Source organism: Diceros bicornis, chromosome 18, assembly GCF_020826845.1.
Source record: "Diceros bicornis minor isolate mBicDic1 chromosome 18, mDicBic1.mat.cur, whole genome shotgun sequence".
Classification (NCBI taxonomy): domain Eukaryota; kingdom Metazoa; phylum Chordata; class Mammalia; order Perissodactyla; family Rhinocerotidae; genus Diceros; species Diceros bicornis.
Genome location: NC_080757.1, coordinates 45194135 through 45212412, shown reverse-complemented (window position 1 = coordinate 45212412; position 18278 = coordinate 45194135). Strand labels below are relative to the sequence as shown.

At 35.6% G+C, this 18278-nt stretch overlaps 1 protein-coding gene across 1 annotated transcript in view; it reads right to left on the bottom strand.

The window, feature by feature from the left end:
• EFCAB13 (EF-hand calcium binding domain 13) overlaps positions 1–18278 on the bottom strand; it is a 331371-nt gene that overhangs the window by 97349 nt on the left and 215744 nt on the right. Inside the window, 5 exon segments of the mRNA XM_058561286.1 lie at positions 556–609; positions 1578–1682; positions 3299–3403; positions 4620–4673; positions 13387–13491. Of these exon segments, the coding sequence (XP_058417269.1) occupies positions 556–609; positions 1578–1682; positions 3299–3403; positions 4620–4673; positions 13387–13491 (423 nt within the window).

The window sequence follows — 18278 nt, the reverse complement described above, 5'->3', positions numbered from 1 at the left end:
CTAGGTACTATGGTATTATCTCAAGATGTAAAATATGTTCTATGTAGGTTAATGGTATCCCAATTTCAAGATGAAGAATCAATTAAAAAGAAGATATTCTCAACTATAGAATCACTGGGCAAAAATTGGAAAAGACAACTTTCAGAATAAATCTGATCAGTGAATTAAGATAATACAGATTCTTATACAAAATTATTCTTCAAAAATACCTGATTGTTTTGGTGAGAATTAGTTGATGATTTCAGTGAATACATTATCTTGATCATTTCTAAGTTTCACCATGCCATTTTTCTATATGTTCTAGATTGTGTTTATTTAAACATTTGTGAAGTGAGGCATATTACTGGCACAAACAACACAGAATTTAGGATTTCAAACTGACATATAGTCTTGTATCCTATTGCAAAAGCCTTCCTAATGTCAATCTGAGGGGACTTAGATGCGTGTATATCATAATAAAACATAAGAATTTAGTGAGATACTAGAAATACCGCTGAAAAACAAAATTTAATATAAAAGACTGAAATCCCAGATCTACATCAACTTCTCATTTACCTGTAAAAGCTTTCACTTTATTCATCACTGTTTCTAGAGAAATCTTCCTGTCAACTGTAGGAGAAATAAAGTTATACTGAGATAAAAAAGACTCACAATATATTGTGAAAGACAGTATGGGAGTAAAGATAATAAATCCTCATTTATTATGTGCCAGATACTAACCTAAGTGCCTTTTATATACTTAAGAAATATTTACAGAATAATATTTTCTATGTTATTATTTTATCCAATTTTTATTGCCTTCCTTAGCATTAAAAAGAAAACCTTAAACCTAAAAAAATACCATTTCAATGACATAAATTTTACTTACAGTTCTTAAAAAAATTTTTTTATTAGGTATAATTGACATACAACATTATATTAGTTTCAGGTGTACAACAGGATTTGATATTCGTAAATATTGTGAAATGATCACAATAAGTCTATTTAATATCTGTCACTATACATAATTACAGAATGTTTTTTCTTGTAATGAGAACTTTTAAGATCTACTCTCTCAATGACTTTCAAATATGCAATACAGTATTATTAACTATAGTCACCATGCTGTACATTATATCCACATGACATTTATTTTATAACTGGAAGTTTGTACCTTTTGACTCCCTTCACTCATTTGGCCCAGCCCCCAACCCCTGCCTCTGGCAACCACCAATCTGTTTTCTGTATCTATGAGTTATAGTTCTACAATATCTCAAGCCCATACGTGTTAGTAATGGGAAGAAATTCAGAAATACCATCATCTAAAGAGCCTGCATTTTTCTATTCAAAATGTGGAAGACTATCTACTACTGACCATAATATGAGTAGAGAATATAAAAGACACACATACAAAGCGCAATATTTTCACACCGACTTTGGCAGCTGGCTGCTTACATGCTTTGCTCATATTTATAGCTTCTAGATTACTGTCAGGGTAGATTATTCCTAAGGCCTCTTTCCCTAGGACCTTTATTGCCAATGGTTCTTATACCTAAATTTTCCCAGCATCTAAATATGGTATCTGAAAAATTGCTCACCATCAACAGGGAGATTTTGAGTCAGATCCTTAAGTTCCTTATCTGTGAGCTTGATTCCCATATCATCCAGTATAGTGTTCAAGTTGTTGACATTGACTTTCCCACCTAAGGAAAGAGACAGTCCATGCAGAAAATTACGTAACTCCAAAAGAGAGGTTCTTAAACTTTTTGGAGATACATATCCTGTTGTGAATTTTATTAACTGTATGTCAGTGCTCACAAAGACTGCATATAATTTCAGGGGGGTCATGTATTCTCTAAAGCCTATTCACAGCAATCCCCCACCGCCGCCCCCACCGAGTACCTACTAGGGTTAATAATGCTTGTTCTAAAATGTGAAAAAAAAAACACATTAATTTTAGTAACGAGACTAAGGACTTTATGCCTATAAAGAAAGTCAACTATGAAGTTAGAATTAAGGTCACTTCCCTTGAGACTTGTCTTGGGGACAAGCCTATACAACACAAACTTTTAAATAGCATTGAACAAATGCTAAGAGAATTCTAGTTCTGGAGGCAAACATTCTTTACTTCTGAACAATATGTTTTGATAACTGAACTCTCAGTTTAGTTTTTAAAAAAATTATTTTATTGAGGTCATGTTGGCTTATATAACATTGTGTAAATTTCAGGTGTACATTATTATATATCAGTTTCTGTATAGACTCCACTCTGTTCACCACCAATAGTCTAGTTTTTATCTGTCACAATACATATGTGCCCTTTTACCCCTTTACCCTTCTCCCCACCCCCTTCCCCTCTGGTAACCACTAATCTATTCTCCTTATCTATATGTGTTTGTTTATCTTCCACATGTGAGTGAAGTCATACGGTATTTGTCTTTGACTTATTTCGCTTAGCATAACACCTCATTTTAGTTTTTATCTGAGACTGATTAAATTCCCTGAATCACTGCTAATCTTTTCCGATACTTTTTGCTATGCAAACTTGAAATTTGATATTTCTTTCCTTGAAAAGCTTGGAAAAATCTTGAGACAGTGGAGGACTTTCTTCCTAGATATAAAGTAGATCAGCTGTTAAAGTGAATATTGATCTTCAATGGGAGTGTAAATTTGCAATCAGAATATGTGAGAGATGGCAGCATTCACTAATTTAATATCTTGGAAACAAGTACAAATATGAGGATACCATATTTGTCTGCATTTTCATTATGCTTCTCACGTTTAAGAGACTTTACAACTTCTAGCAACCTGTTTTGAAAGATCTTGTCATCATCTGTCAGAAAAGGTAGAATTTAAGTCACAGAGAAATGTAGATAATCACTAGAATACTCTCAGGAAAACTGACTTTGCAGGATTTTCACAAGAAATTTCTCTTATTATAATAAAATTTGAGAGAAAATTGGGAAATTTAGCACAGCAGGCACTCTACAACATGCACATCTCTTTTCTTCTTCCCAATCCTGCCTTGATTCACTTCTAAACTATCAACGCTTTTCTTCTTTCCACAAATCCCAGTTAACCATTTTTTTTCACTCTTGATAATATGATTCATCATAATGCGGATGCTGTTTCCCAATCTAAAAGTAAAATTGCATAGATAGGGATTCACTTTAGGTATAAAGGGACATTCTAAAAATTTTTTTTTTGAGATAGACTTTCTATTTTCTGAAGTTTAAGAAATGCACATAATTTTAGAGGTTCTCACAGACAGAGAAGTCTAAAAGCTCTTTTTGGTTACGTCGGTATTTAAAATGCTTACCATCAAAAGGCAGATTTTTCACCAGTTCCAAACATTCTTTATCTTTGAGCTCTATCCCCATGTTTTCCAGAACAGTTTTCACGTCATTGATATCAACATTTCCTCCTTAATAAAAAGATGAAAATCATAACATACATGGAATTTAAGTACAATCAAATGATTGCAAATAATGAAACTAATTTATGATGCCTATACAATTTGAGTATGGGCTGGGGAAAGTAATGGTCACTGAGCTCTGGCCAAGTAACACAGAGATAACATCATTCACAGAAACAATTTGTTTTCTAAAGGCTTATAAGAGACAGCACTCTCAATGGTGGCCATGAGAATGTGTTTGTGGGACTTCCAACTACAGAGAACATAATTGATCAAGGGTTCCAGCTGCTGCTTTGAAATTCATCCCTATTTCTGCACTAAGGCCCTGCCTCCCACAGGGTTTTCCTGGCCAAGGACTGAGTGCAGCAGAAATACCAGGGGAGGCCTGTTCTTGGGAGATATGAGATGGCTGACTTTGGCCAGAGGATTCCTTGAAGGCCTTGTCAGACATTCCTTAGACTGCATGGCAATCTAGGATGCTTCCACCCAACCTTTTCTTCCCTTCTTTTTCACTTGGTGTCAGATGTGCATTGCAGTCTGACAGTCTCCCAGCTTTTCCAGGTTCCCTCCCTGTTTTCTCTTACACAGGCATTTTCCCTAATAATATCTTTGCACGTTTAATCCTGCCTTGACTTCTGCTTCTTGGAAGGCTTGGACCAACACACACAAAATGGCAATGGTAAGAAATGGGTTGGGCTGGCCCGGTGGCTTAGCGGTTAAGTGCGCACGCTCCGCTACTGGCAGCCCGGGTTCGGATCCCAGGCGCGCACAGCCGCACCACTTCTCCGGCCATGCTGAGGCCGCGTCCCACATACAGCAACTAGAAGGATGTGCAACTATGACATACAACTATCTACTGGGACTTTGGGGGAAAAAAAAAAAAGAAATGGGTATTATATATCTGTCTTGTCAATTAGCAAACTGAAAATGGCTTAGCCTAGCAATACATAGAACCTATCATTTCTCTGTTAAGTGATTACCAAGATCTTTTCCAAAGATTCATTTCATCTTTTATTGTAGATTTTGGCTGTCTTTACATAAGAAAAATGGAGTATATTAGTGGAACACACATCAGAAAATACCCCGATTTCTGGGCTATTGGATATAAAAACATTAAACAAGTAGGAGGTAAAATGATAGAATTAGCATAGCAATTAAGGCATGAAGAAAAAGACTGTTACAATAAAAAACTAGAATCCTATGTTTACATTAACTTGTCACTCACCTGTAACAGTGTTCACTCCATCCATCACCTTATTCAGATCAACTTTTCCATTAGCTATGAAGACAAGGACCAATTGAGACATGTAATCAATGTCATGAGCTCAGAAAAACATATATAAAGGATGTATATTGATAGAAAATTCTAGATAAATACCATTATATCATAATTTTACCCCAACTTATACTAAATCTCTGGATTTAAAGGATTTAAGCTGATCTGTATATTTGCAAAAAGATGTCTTGGATATTGGAGTTTGCACAAGGGAAAAGGTACTTTCACCAGTGTTTTTGGACCATCGGTATTGGTCAGCTGTCTGGTAACCCTTACTTCAGGTACTGCTGTGAGCTATGTGTGCCATATCTCAGACAGGAGCCACTAATGCAAACTAGGATATTAAATTAATGCATCCTGGAGCATGTATGTGGTGCCTGAGCAAGTTAAAATATCAGACTTTAACTAGAGGAAAGGAGGAGTAAATAGGAAGAGTCTTCTGCATGGAAGAGAGGCTGGGAAATGTGAAAAAAAAATCTAGGTACAATGTATATATATGCAATGTATGGATAACTACAAGCAGTTCAGCATGGAAGAATAATAAAAGATAGATTAGTGAGAGGACAGTTCATACAAGAGAGGGAGGCGTTGGGCTCAGATCATTGAGGGATTTGTAAGCTATTTTAGGAAGCTTAGCCTTTATCTACTAGGTTATGTGGAGTCATTGAGGGGTTATAAGCTCAGAATTGATATGGACCAATTTGCATTTTATTTTATTTTTCTTTAACTTGAATTTATAACTACTTTTATTATTACAAAATTGCATTTATATTGAAATAGAGATAAAGAGAGTGATGTCATCAAGATGGCAACATAGGTCGTTCCTGACATCAGTCCCCCTCACAAGATGACCAACTTGCAACCATCCATGGACAAGACACTATTATGAAAACCCAAGAACACGGTGGTCAGGCTGAAGTACCCCCTTGGAGAATAGAGATCGAGAAGGACAACATTAAAATGATAAGATGATCAGCTACACTCTGACCGCATTTCCTTTCTCCCAGGCTGGCACGGCGCTGCACCGTGCCCACCCTACAGACCAAGCTGCATAGCCCACCCTACAGACCTGCTTACAATGGTGCCTGAGTAGAGCAAAAAAATTTGACAACCTGGAAAAAGTAGATAAATTCCAAGAAACATACAACCTACAAAGACTGAATTGTGAAGAAATAAAAAATCTTTACAGACCAATAACAACTAAGGATACTGAGTCAGTAACCAAAATCCTCTGAAAAGAAGAAGATCCTGGGACCAGCTGCACCGAGAGGGCCTCCAGGCTTATGGTTTCTTCAGCAGGGAAAAGAGAGCCCAAGGTGGACATCTAGCTTCCCCAGAGTTGTGGGTCACTTCCTGAGAGGCCCACTTGGATCTTGCCACACGAGTCTTGTGGGGGTTGGCCACCGGGGATCAGATTGAAATGAAGAAGGGGAGCAGGGCTTACAGCAACCAGCACTTGGATCTTGGCAGATTGTGTTTCTCCTAGCAGCAGTCCTCAAGCAGATATCCCAGCCAGTGGCTTTGCCCATCTGCAGAGCCAAGCTTTTGGCCTCTTCTGACCAGGGAACTCAGTGTGCAGTTCTCCCTGATTTGGGACCCCAAACAACAAGCTGTGCCAGCCTTGGAGACTGTTCTGCCACTCCACCTAGGCAGGGAAGCTAATTCATAGCCCCACCTACTGTGAATATAGTCCCCAGCCCTGCCCAACCAAGAAGCTAACCAGAGCACCCAGGAAGCTGTCTACCCCATCCTACACTTCTGCTTACATAGCCTGAGCAGAGAGCCCAACCAGTGGCTCTGCCTATCTGTAAAGCTGAGCTGATGGCACTGTCTAGCCAGGGAGATTGATGGACAGTCCTTCCTGATTTGGGTACCTACCTAACAAGCTGTATTAGCAGAGGAGCCTGTCCTACAGCCCCACTCAGGCTAGGAAGCAAATTCAAAGCCAAGCTTAGGGCTGAATATAACTTCCAAGCCCCATATGACCAGGAAGCCTAACCAGAACACCTGGGAAGCTGCATAGCCCACCCTACAGACCTGCTTACAATGGTGCCTGAGCAGAGCAAAAAAATTTGACAACCTGGAAAAAGTAGATGAATTCCAAGAAACATACGACCTACAAAGACTGAATTGTGAAGAAATAAAAAATCTTTACAGACCAATAACAACTAAGGATACTGAGTCAGTAACCAAAATCCTCTGAAAAAAAGAAGATCCTGGGACCAGATGGTTTTACTGGTGAATTTTACCAAACATTTAAAGAAGAATTAACATCAATCCTTCTCAAATTCTTCCAAAAAATTTAAGAGGAGGAAATACTCCCAAACTCATTTTACGAGGCTAGCATTACCTTGATACCAAAGCCAGATAAGGATACTACAAAAAAAGAAAACTACAGGCCAATATCCCTGATGAATGTAGATGCAAAAATTCTCAACAAAATCCTAGCAAACCAAATACAACAGCACATTAAAAGGACCATACATCATGATCAAGTGGGATTCATCCCTGGGATGTAAGGATGGTTCAACATATGCAAATTAATAAATGTGATACACCACATTAAAAGAATGAAAGATAAAAATCATATGATCATCTCAATAGATTGCAGAAAAAGCATTTGACAAAATTCAACATCAATTCATGATTAAAAACTGTCAATAAATTGAGTATAGAAAGACTATACCTCCACACAATAAAGGCCACATATAACAAGCCCACAGCTAACATCACATGCAGCGGTGAAAGGTTGAAAGTTTTTCCTCTAAAATCAGGAATAAGACAAGGGTGCCCACACTCACCACTCCTATTCAACATAGTACTGGATGTTCCAGCCAGAGCAATTAGGAAAGAAAAAGAAAGAGGCGTTAGAATCAAAAGGAAGTAGAGAAATTGTGTTTATTTTCAGATGACATGATTTTATATATAGACAAATTCTAATGATTCCACCAAAAAAACTGTTAGATTTAATCAACAAATTCAGAAAATATGCAGGATACAAAATCAACATATAAAAATCAGTAGTGTTTCTATACACTAATAATGGATTATTAGAAAAAGAAATAAAAAAAAAATCCCATTTATAACAGCCAAAGCAACCCTGACAAAGAAGAACAAAGCTGGAGGCATCACACTTTCTGATTTCAAACTATATTGCAAAGCTATAGCAATCAAAACAGTATGGTACTGGCATAAAAACACACACTTAGACCAATCAAAGAGAATCAAGAGCCCAGATATAAACCCATGCATATATGGTCAACTAATATTTGACAAGGGAGCCAAGAATACTCAATGGAGAAAAGACAGTCTCTCCATTAAATGGTGCCAGGAAAATTGGATGTTCACATGCAAAAGAACACAACTATACCCCTATCTTATACCACTCACAAAAATTAACTCAGAATGGATTAAAGACTTAAATATTAAGACTTGAAACCATAAAACTGCCAAAGAAAACAGAGAGAAAAAGCTGTTTGACATTGGTCTTGGTAATGATATTTTGGATATGACACCTAAAGCACAAGCAACAACATAAAAAATAAATAAATGAGATCACATCTAATTAAAAAGCTTCTGGGGCTGGCCCTGTGGTATAATGGTTAAGTCCAGCATGCCCAGGTTTGCAAGTTCAGATCCCAGGTGCAGATCTACACAATTCCTCAGCCACGCTGTGGCAGCGACCCACATATAAAGTAGAGGAAGATTGGCACAGATGTTAGCTCAGGGCTAATCTTCCTCAGCAAAAAAAAAAAAAAAAAAAAGCTTCTGTACAGAAAAAAAACAAAATCAACAAAATGAAAAGGCAACTTATGCAATGGGAGAAAACATTTTCAAACCATATACCTGATAAGAGGTTAATATCCAAAATATATATGGAACTCATACACCTCAATAGCAAAGAAACCAAATAATACAATTAAAAAATGGGTGAAGGATCTGAATAGACATTTTTCAAAGAAAATATTCAAATGGCCAACAGGTACATGAAAAATTACTAATCATCAGGGAAATGCAAATCAAAACCACAATGAGGTATCACCTCATACCTGTTAGAGCAGCTATCATCAAAAAGACAAGAGATAAGTGTTGGTGAGGATTTGGATAAAAGGGAACCTCGTACACTGTTGGTGAAAGTGTAAATTGGTGCAGTCACTATGGAAAAGAATATGGAGGTTCCTCAAAAAATTAAAAATAGAGCTACCATCGGATCCAGCAATTACACTTCTGGGTATATATCTGAAGGAAACAAAATCACTATCTTGAAGAGATATCTGCACCCCCACGTTCATTGTAGCATCATTTACAATAGCAAAGACATGGAAACAACCTAAGCATCTATTGATGGATGAATGGATAAAGAAGATGTTGTGTATATATACAATGAAATATTATTCAGCCATAAAAAAGAAGAAAATCTGCAACTAGCAGGACATGCAACTATGACATACAACTATCTACTAGGGCTTTGGGGAAGAAAAAAAGGAGGAGGATTGGCAATAGATGTTAGCTCAGAGCTGGTCTTCCTCAGCAAAAAGAGGAGGATTAGCACGGATGTTAGCTCAGGGCTGATCTCCCTCACACACACAAAAAAAAAAGAAGAAGAAAATCTGCCATTTGTAACAATTTGAGAGCATTATGCTAAGTGAAATAAGACAGAGAAAGGTAAACACTGTATGATCTCACTTATATGTTTAATCTAAAAAAACAGAACTCATAGAAGCAGAGAGAACAGACTGGTGGTTGCCAGGGGCTGAGGTTGGAGGTGGGGGAAATGGGTGAAGATGGTCAAAAGGTACAAACTTCCAGTTATAAGATAATTTCTGGAGATATAATATACAGCATGATGACTATAGTTAATAGTGCTGTATTGTATATTTGAAACTTGCTGAGTAGATCTTAAGAGTTGTCATCATATGAACAAAAAATTTGTAACTATGTGTGGTGATGTATGTTAACTAAATATTATTTAGTTTTAATTAGTTAACTAAATATTATTTATTACTAAATGATTATTGTGGTAATCATTTTGTAATATATACATATATCAAATCATTATTCTTAAACTTATAGAATATTATATGTCAATTATATCTCAATAAAACTGGAAAAAAAGAAATAGGGATAAAAATCAATATATATGGATACAAAATACACAGACTATCTATCTTCCATCCATCCCCAATCTCTTACTCTTGGGTTCCCCTTCTCAACAGTAACCACTTTTTGCTATTTTGTTTTTAGTTATTCTAGTTGTTTACTCTATAACTCTAAATGATATGCTTACTCCTGTATTTCTTGGGTAATCAATGTTAAAGAATGTCTATTAGTTGTTACAAAAGATGAAAATTTATTTCACTTCCAACAGTACTTCATCCCTTAATCTTTTTTTCATATTTTTGGGGAATATTTTTATTTTAGATTTTTTTATAGATTACTTTTATAACTTTAAAATAAACTTAGCCCTTTAATTCTTTGGTCCATCACTATTTTTTTTTTATGATTTACTATTTATTTTTATTTTTCTTGGTATTCTGAAATTTTACAATAGTATAGCTTTGTCTAAGTCTTTATTCATTTGTACTGGTAACAAAGTAGGCTACTCCATCTGAATATTCATGTCCTTCATTTTTTCAGAAACAGTCTTCCATGTTTTTTGTTTGAGAATCTTCTCTGCCTTTTTCGCTACAGCGGAAATTCCAGTGTGTAGAAATTTTCTTAATCTAATACTAGACTACCTTTATTAATACTTTATTTTCTTTTTATTACTTGACTTCTTTTTAAAAATCCTACTTTCTAAAAGATTTGCTCAACTTGCTTTCCATGTCTTCCATTGAATGTTTTTCATTAATCTTCCTGATTTCCAAGATATTTTCTAAATCTACTTTTCTACCTTTTCTTAACTGATGAGTACCCAAAACATAAATAGATAGCTTAACCAATTAAGATCTCTCTGTTGAGTTTTGATACCGAATAGTATGGCAGTTTTCTCTAAAATATTGAAAAATGTATTCTTTTCCTCCTCACTTGAAGTGTTTAAATAGCACTGGACTTGTATGTTGTCTGTAGATTTTCAAATACTGACATTCCCCAGCCTTATCAATAACCTAAATGTTTTTTGAAAGAGGTGAAAGATGATCCATAAGGAGGAGAAATTCTGAAGCCATATTGGCTTTGGAAGACCCTTACCACAGGGAAGGGATTAGGGTGCTTTCAGTGAACCAGATTCAATGTGGGGCAAGCTGGGAGCCAGAGAAAACTGGCCAGTTTCTATAACTTTCCTACATCAACTGATGACTATCTTTGATTCAGAAATTTGGGTGAGGAGGTGCTCAAAGGGAAGACAAAATACGGAAAATGAGGAAAGGTGGGGAGATGTGTTTTCCTTGCAGAATGCAATAGTTGGGACTGCAATAGTTCAATCAGCTGCGTCTCCCCTGAGTCACTCTGTAGTGTCTCAGTTTACTCAAAGTCTGGTACATCAACTTTTGACAGTCCCTCTTTGTATGTTAGACAAAAAGAGTTTATGTCTCCTACACATAAAATGCAGATCATAACCTTCATGGATTTTACCAGCTTCTGTAGCGGTGTAAAGTTTATTCCCTATAATGAGCCCCTTATCCTAAATCACTCTGCTTTCTTGATCAAATCCTAACTAAAACTGTGCCTTTTTCCCTATCACATATTCAATTTTTTATTTAGGCAAACACATCTATTTATTTCTTTCCTGCTTCTGGGTAACTTGTCTTGTTTAAGAGTCTCCCTCAACCCAATATTATAAAATATTCCCCCAACTTTTCCTAATATTTGTATTTATTTTCTACATTTAGAGCTTCAATTTACACAGAATATATTTTTGTTTATACTGTAAGCTAAGGGGATTTCTAATTTTTTTCTTTTAAACAGATAGCCAGAACTATTTTTAAGTTATTCTTTCTTTCTTTCTTCCTTCCTTCCTTCCTTTATTTATTTTTTATTTTTTTGAGGAAGGTTAGCCCTGAGCTAACATCTGTTGTCAATCCTCCTCCTTTTTGCTGAGGAAGAATGGCCCTGGGCTAACATCCGTGCCCATCTTCCTCTACTTTATATGGGATACCACCACAGCATGGCTTGCTAAGTGGTGTGTAGGTCCGCGCCCAGGATCCAAACCTGCAAATCCCTGGCCGCCAAAGCAGAGCACACAAACTTAACCACTATGCCACCGGGCCTGCCCTAAATTATTCTTTAATATATATCAAGTTATCCATTATGTTGGAATCTATTTTTTACCTCTATTTTGTTTAGTCTTCTTATTTATCTATCACTTGTCAGTGAAATTTTATTTTGATTATAGTAGTTCTATAGTAAGTGTTAATATCCAGTAATGCAAATCTCCCTTCTAGTTTTCTTTTTTCATAATTTTCTTGGCTATAGTTGGGCATTTATTCTTCCATTTGTTCTTTAAAATAATTTTATAAGTTCTTATAGTAAAACTACACTGGGATTCTGAAAAATTTATACTAAATGATATATATATTTATATTATATTATATATTTGTGTATATATATATTTAGAATAATTGACATCTTTATTTTAGTAAATCTAGTTAAACCCTTCCACCTGAGAGGAAAGAATTAAAGCAGGTGGTCTATAATCCATTAACTCCCTTCACTGAGTGGATGCCTTCAGAGAAAAGAAAGAAGGCAGGTGACCCAGTTTAATATCTTTGTCAACTGGTCCTCCAGTTAAATAGATTAATAATGATATTTGCTGTAAGAAAGAGACGTTATGTTTGAAAAGCCCTTAGCAGTATGCTTCTGGTTAAGAATTACCTATAGCAAACAGAACTCATGATCTATGAGGCATGGCACCCCAGATAATGTCACATAGGCTATACAACTCTCTGGAGATGTTTCATAATATAAATGCTTCTGCTGTGTGAGGTGATCCTGTGGCCTTTACACAGAAGACTTCATCTATTCTGGGCCAGAATGGCATGTCCAACGTGGGAAGGAAGGAACTATGGAGCAGCCCTTGACATCTCAGACCTCTATTTGCTTTTTTGATTGCTTTTATCCTTGACATTATTAGTAAAGCTTGATACTGAGTAAGATCTCTGATTCATGTAAGTCTGACTTAACAATCTGATCCTGTATATTAGTTTCCCATTCAAGAACATTAATTAATGTTTTATTTTATGTTCCTTAATAAGATTTTATAGTTTTCTTCATACAGGTCCTATTTCTTATAAAATTTATTCCTAGATATTTTATGGTCTTCATTGATGTTATAAATTGGATATTTTTCCCATTTCTTTTTCTACTTGGTTATTGGTAACTTAGGAAAAGCAACTGACTTTTGCATATTTATCTTGTATTGAGCCACCTGAACCAAAATGGCTTATCTAAGACTCGATAATTCTAACAGATTTCTTTTAGTTTGTGTGCTTCTTGGGTTTCCTAGATACACAATCATATCATCTGAAACTAAAGGTAATATTGCCTCTTTCCCAATATTATTTCATCTCATTTTCTCATTGAAGTAGCTAGAACCTTTAAAATAACATTGAATGACAGTAACAAAAGTTGTCATCTGTGCCTTGTTCCTAATTTTAGGGTTCCCTAAGACTTTAAACATTCATCGTGCCACTAACTAAATATAGTTTTAGAAATTTTCAGCTATAAGACTTGGAAAAAATTCCTTTTGGGGAGAGACAATGGTATCTACTATCCATACCATCAACAGGTAGATTTTCTCTCAGCTGTACAAGTTCTTTTTCAGTGAGCTTGATATCCATTTTTTCCAGAAGAGGTTTCAGGTTGCTGATGTCAACCTTGCCTCCTTAACAAAGACAGAAAAGGAACATGAGAGTAACTGAATGATCTAAAATATGAAAAACACATTTAGGTCTTTGACTGTCTTTAATGAGTATGTATAACTATTATAATAAAAGAAACAACAACAAAAAATACAATCTGCATCTTTGTATTGTTATTGCCATTCCTGATAAGAAGACTATAATTTCCATTACACTTTTCTAAGAGTACAGAGAAAGTCAATAGGAACAATGGAAATAGAACTTATTCCCTTAAAACCTTTATTTGCGACATGTCTATATAGAAAAAGTTCTTAAGAAGGTTATTGGGATTAATGGCAACTGGACCTAGAGCCTACTCATCTATTACTTTTAACAGTCCGAATGCACAATTGGAAGTATTTATTTTATTGCCCAGACTCCAAGATTGGCTGTGTCTGTTGCTGAACAACTTTCCTAAAAGTCATGAAGTAAAGCTAACCCTCCACTTCAATTTTGCTATGCAGATCCAGATATCAATTATTTATTTAGGAGCAAAATTAGAAAAATTCCAAGTATGGTATTTCCTATGAAGATAAAAGTATATATAGCATTTCTGTGTAAAGTGAGAATATAAAGAAAGAAGCAAAAATAAGGAACAAAAATATAAAGAGGGAGACAGGACTCAAAATTTTATGCAAAGCCTGAAGATTTCAGACAAGAGCACCAATGCATTATAATTCTTACTTACTTTTGAAAGACGTCACACCCTTTAGTACCCTATTTTGATGCACCTTTCCATCATGTGTTTAAAAAAGAGGGATTTGGTTTATGATACAGGGAAATTGATACAGGAATTCAGAAAAATAGAATTCATTTCTTATATTCAAAAAGAATAATAATTTATCCTAGAACATTTTGTTGTTTTATATTAAAGTAGCAATAAAGTGAAAGAATGATGAAAATCTTTAAATGTACAAAACTATTTATACTTCCCACAAGGCCATTTTTAGTAGAATTCTACCATGCTGAAATATACATGATCAGGTTGCAAAAAAAAAAAAAGGTATTTCAAGTATTTCATGGCCATTTACACAAGAATGTTGATGTCCTTTGTCCAGTGTCCATTTTCATATTGAGTTATCTTTTTATTTTAAAAAAAGGTCTTAAAAAAGCTCTTAATTATCTCTTTGTCATACCTGTTGCAAATGCGTTTCCCAGATTGCTATTTGTGTCTTTTTTTCTCATGCATAAGTTGTAAATCTTGTAAATTTATTATTTCTGGGTGTTTGAGGGTAAAGATTTCTGCAATTGATTCAGAAAAAAAGTATGTGTGTATGTGTACGTGTATGTGTGTGTGTGCTGGGGAGAGAGAGTTTGAAAGACAGAGAGTGTGTGAATAAATGGTAAAACAAATGGGCAAATTGTAAACAAAAGGTGAATCTGGGTAAAGGGTCTGAGGGAGTACTTTTACTATTCTTAAAACTTTTCTGTAAGTTTGAAATTACGTCAAAAGAAAAAGTTAAAATAATAGGAACCAAAAAATGCAACCATCTGAAAATATTAAAATTCCTTTTTAAGCAACATTTGGGTCTAAGAGAAAAAATAAAAATGGAATTTGTAAGCTATTTAGTGATAATGATAATGAGAACTATATATCTGAACCTATGAAATAAGGCTAAAGCAACAAAGAATGAAAATAGAGCCAATCATTCAACTTCAAGAACAATAAAGAACAACAACAAAAAAAGTCCTAAAGACAGGAAAAGGAAGGAATTGACAAAAATTAAAGCAGAAATTAATACATTAAACAAACAGTAAAGAAGCAATAAGTCTAAGAGGTTTTTTGGGGGGGCAGAGGGAGTAAACAATAACATAGATACACTGCTAGGAAGGATAACTGAGAAAAAGATAAAGTATAAACATAGCAAATCAGGAATAAGAATCAGAAAATAACTATGGATACATGGGAAATTTTTATTTTATTTATTTTTTTTGTGAGGAAGATCAGCCTTGAGCTAACATCCATGCCAATCCTCCTCTTTTTGCTGAGGAAGACTGGCCCTGGGCTAACATCTGTGCCTATCTTCCTCCACTTTATATGGGACGCCGCCACAGCATGGCCTAACAAGCGGTCCATTGGTGTGCGCCCGGCATGGAACCTGGGCCGCCAGCAGCGCATCGCGTGCACTTAATCGTGCACTTAATCGCTATGCCATGGGGCCGGCCCCATAGATACATGGGAAATTTTTTAAAAATTATGAGAATATTTTGCCATACTCTGTGTATGAACTCGTTGATGTTCTAGGAAAATATAAAATACCAAAATTGGCTAGAGAAAAAACAGAAAACTGAAGCAGTTCAACTATCATGTTACGTTATCTGACACATAAGGATTCACGGATTCCTGCTACTTTGATCTTCATTGTGTATCACATCTTTATTATAATAAAATCATTGCTTACCTTATCATGGTAGGTTTTCACTGGAGAGTTCAGTGATTCTCAAACCAAAATCTATATGACACTGACAGTTTTTTTATTTTAGCTTTTTATTTTGATATGATTTCAGACTTACAGAAAGTAGCAAAAATAGTACAGAGAATTCTCATATACTCTTCACCCAGATTTTCCAAGTGTGAATATTTTACCATATTTGTTTTATCATCCTTTTTATATGTGCATGCTATTATTTTTTTCTGAATGTTTGAGAGTTGCAGACACAATGCCCTTAACCTCAAATACTTTAGTGTGTCTTTTCTTTAAAAAATTCTCTTACATAATCATAGTACAACTATCCAAATTAGAAGATTAAGATTGATACAGTACACCTAACTAACCTGCAGAATTTACTCAAATTTTACCAATTGCTCCATTAACATCATCTATAGCAATTAAACATTGTCGTTATGTTTCTTTTTTCTTTAACCTGGCCTCAGTCTTTATCCCTTATGCTGTTCACATTTTTGAAGAGTACAAGCCATTTTTTGTACAATATCCTTCAATTGGGGTGACAAGTTTTAAAAAATAACCCAGAAATTAAATTTTCTTATCATTTAGAATGTTTATTTTATATTTATTGAAACAATTTTAAACATATTTTTAAAGTATCACTATTATTCATACATAAAAATGTATGAAATAAATTTGGAATTACTGTAACTTCATACTTAGAGTCTAATTCTTTTAAATCACTGTTCAACTCAGTATGATTGATATCTCCTTTTGTCTACAAAATATTGTCCTGTGTGTTATCAATAGCATTAGTGTGCAGCCTTTCTTAGAAGAATGCTCCACTACTGTTTTTCATTTAAAGTTAGCAAGAAATTTTGACAAATTGATGTTTGATGACCAGCTCAATTCAATGCCAGCCTCTCATTGCTTTGAATTTTGTTTTACCTATTCTGAAGGATTTGGCAATTTCTTCTGCCTTCAATTGCATTGTATGGTGTGTCAGGCAATACTTTTGCATATGTTGTCATTAACAACATGTAGTATAGATCCTCTACATGTGTGTATCTTCTTCTCTTAGGTCCAAAAAGCATTTTGTCGTAGCTTTGCAATAAGATTTGGAAATACAGAATTGTGGTCATTCCTCCAATGATGAATATTTTCTTCACTAATAACAAATTTATACCTTGCTGCTGTTTTCATGCTTTTCTGCGTACACCATAACTTTGCCTTCAATTCTGAATCAGAGTGTAATCTTTTTGAAGAAGTTTTTAAGCAGCAGTTAAACTCAACACATATGGAACCAACAGTACACAACTCAGTTAAAATGATGATGTGCCACAATGAGAAGCTAAAACCAAATTCATACATGCACAGGCAATGACAACTATGTCTTGACTCTACTACCTGATTGACAGCAATTATAAGACGCATCCTGACTCAAATGTTAAAATGTGAAAGAATATATATTTTAAAATTGATGAAATATGAGGTTGGTTCTGATTCTGCCACGGCAGATTCAGTTCTCTGCAGCCTACTTCTCCTGGTGATTAGATTAAAAACTCTGAACAAAACACACAAAGCAACAACACTAGAATATGGAGGAGAACCAAAACTTGCAAAAGTGACTGGCCAGGAGGTGAACATTCTGTTTCTGATTTTTTCTCCCTTTTCTCTCCTGGCTTTGGCCTGAGGGTTTGGCCTGAGGGTGAGCCATGAAGTCACAGAACTGCATGGCAGAGCAGGAAGATAAAACTCGGATAGAAATTCCATCTTTCTGGCCAGAAAAACCTGGAAAAGGGGCCCCTTCAGGTTGGAGAATGTGGGGGAATTCCAGAGAAGAGAAAAGATGGAGAAAGGGATTCCTTAATTCTGTATATGAATTTGCAAAAGTCTTGGGCTCACTCTTGAGTCGTGCATGCAAGGGACAGACCCAAAGCATCATAGCAAAGGCTTTGAGAACTGAATTAAGATTTAAACCATGGCCCAAGTCTCAGACTAACCCAAGTGGCACATGCAGGACAGATTCAAATAGGATAGCTAAGGCTTTGAAGAGTGAACTGAGATTAGAATCACCCAGAGAAGGGGAGATAGAATTCATGGTCTGAATCTTACTGAGTTGATTACCTACTAAAACAAAAATAGTCAACATTCCTCAAAGAATTATAACAGGACCCAGAGTCTACACAACATAACAGTCAGAATGTCCAGGATATAACTCAGAATTATTTGACAAACAAAAAGCTAGGAAAATGTGGGGCTGGCCCGGTGGCGCAAGCGGTTAAGTGCGCGCGCTCCGCTGCGGCGGCCCGGGGTTCGCTGGTTCGGATCCCGGGCGCGCACCGACGCACTGCTTGGTAAGCCATGCTGTGGCGGCGTCCCAT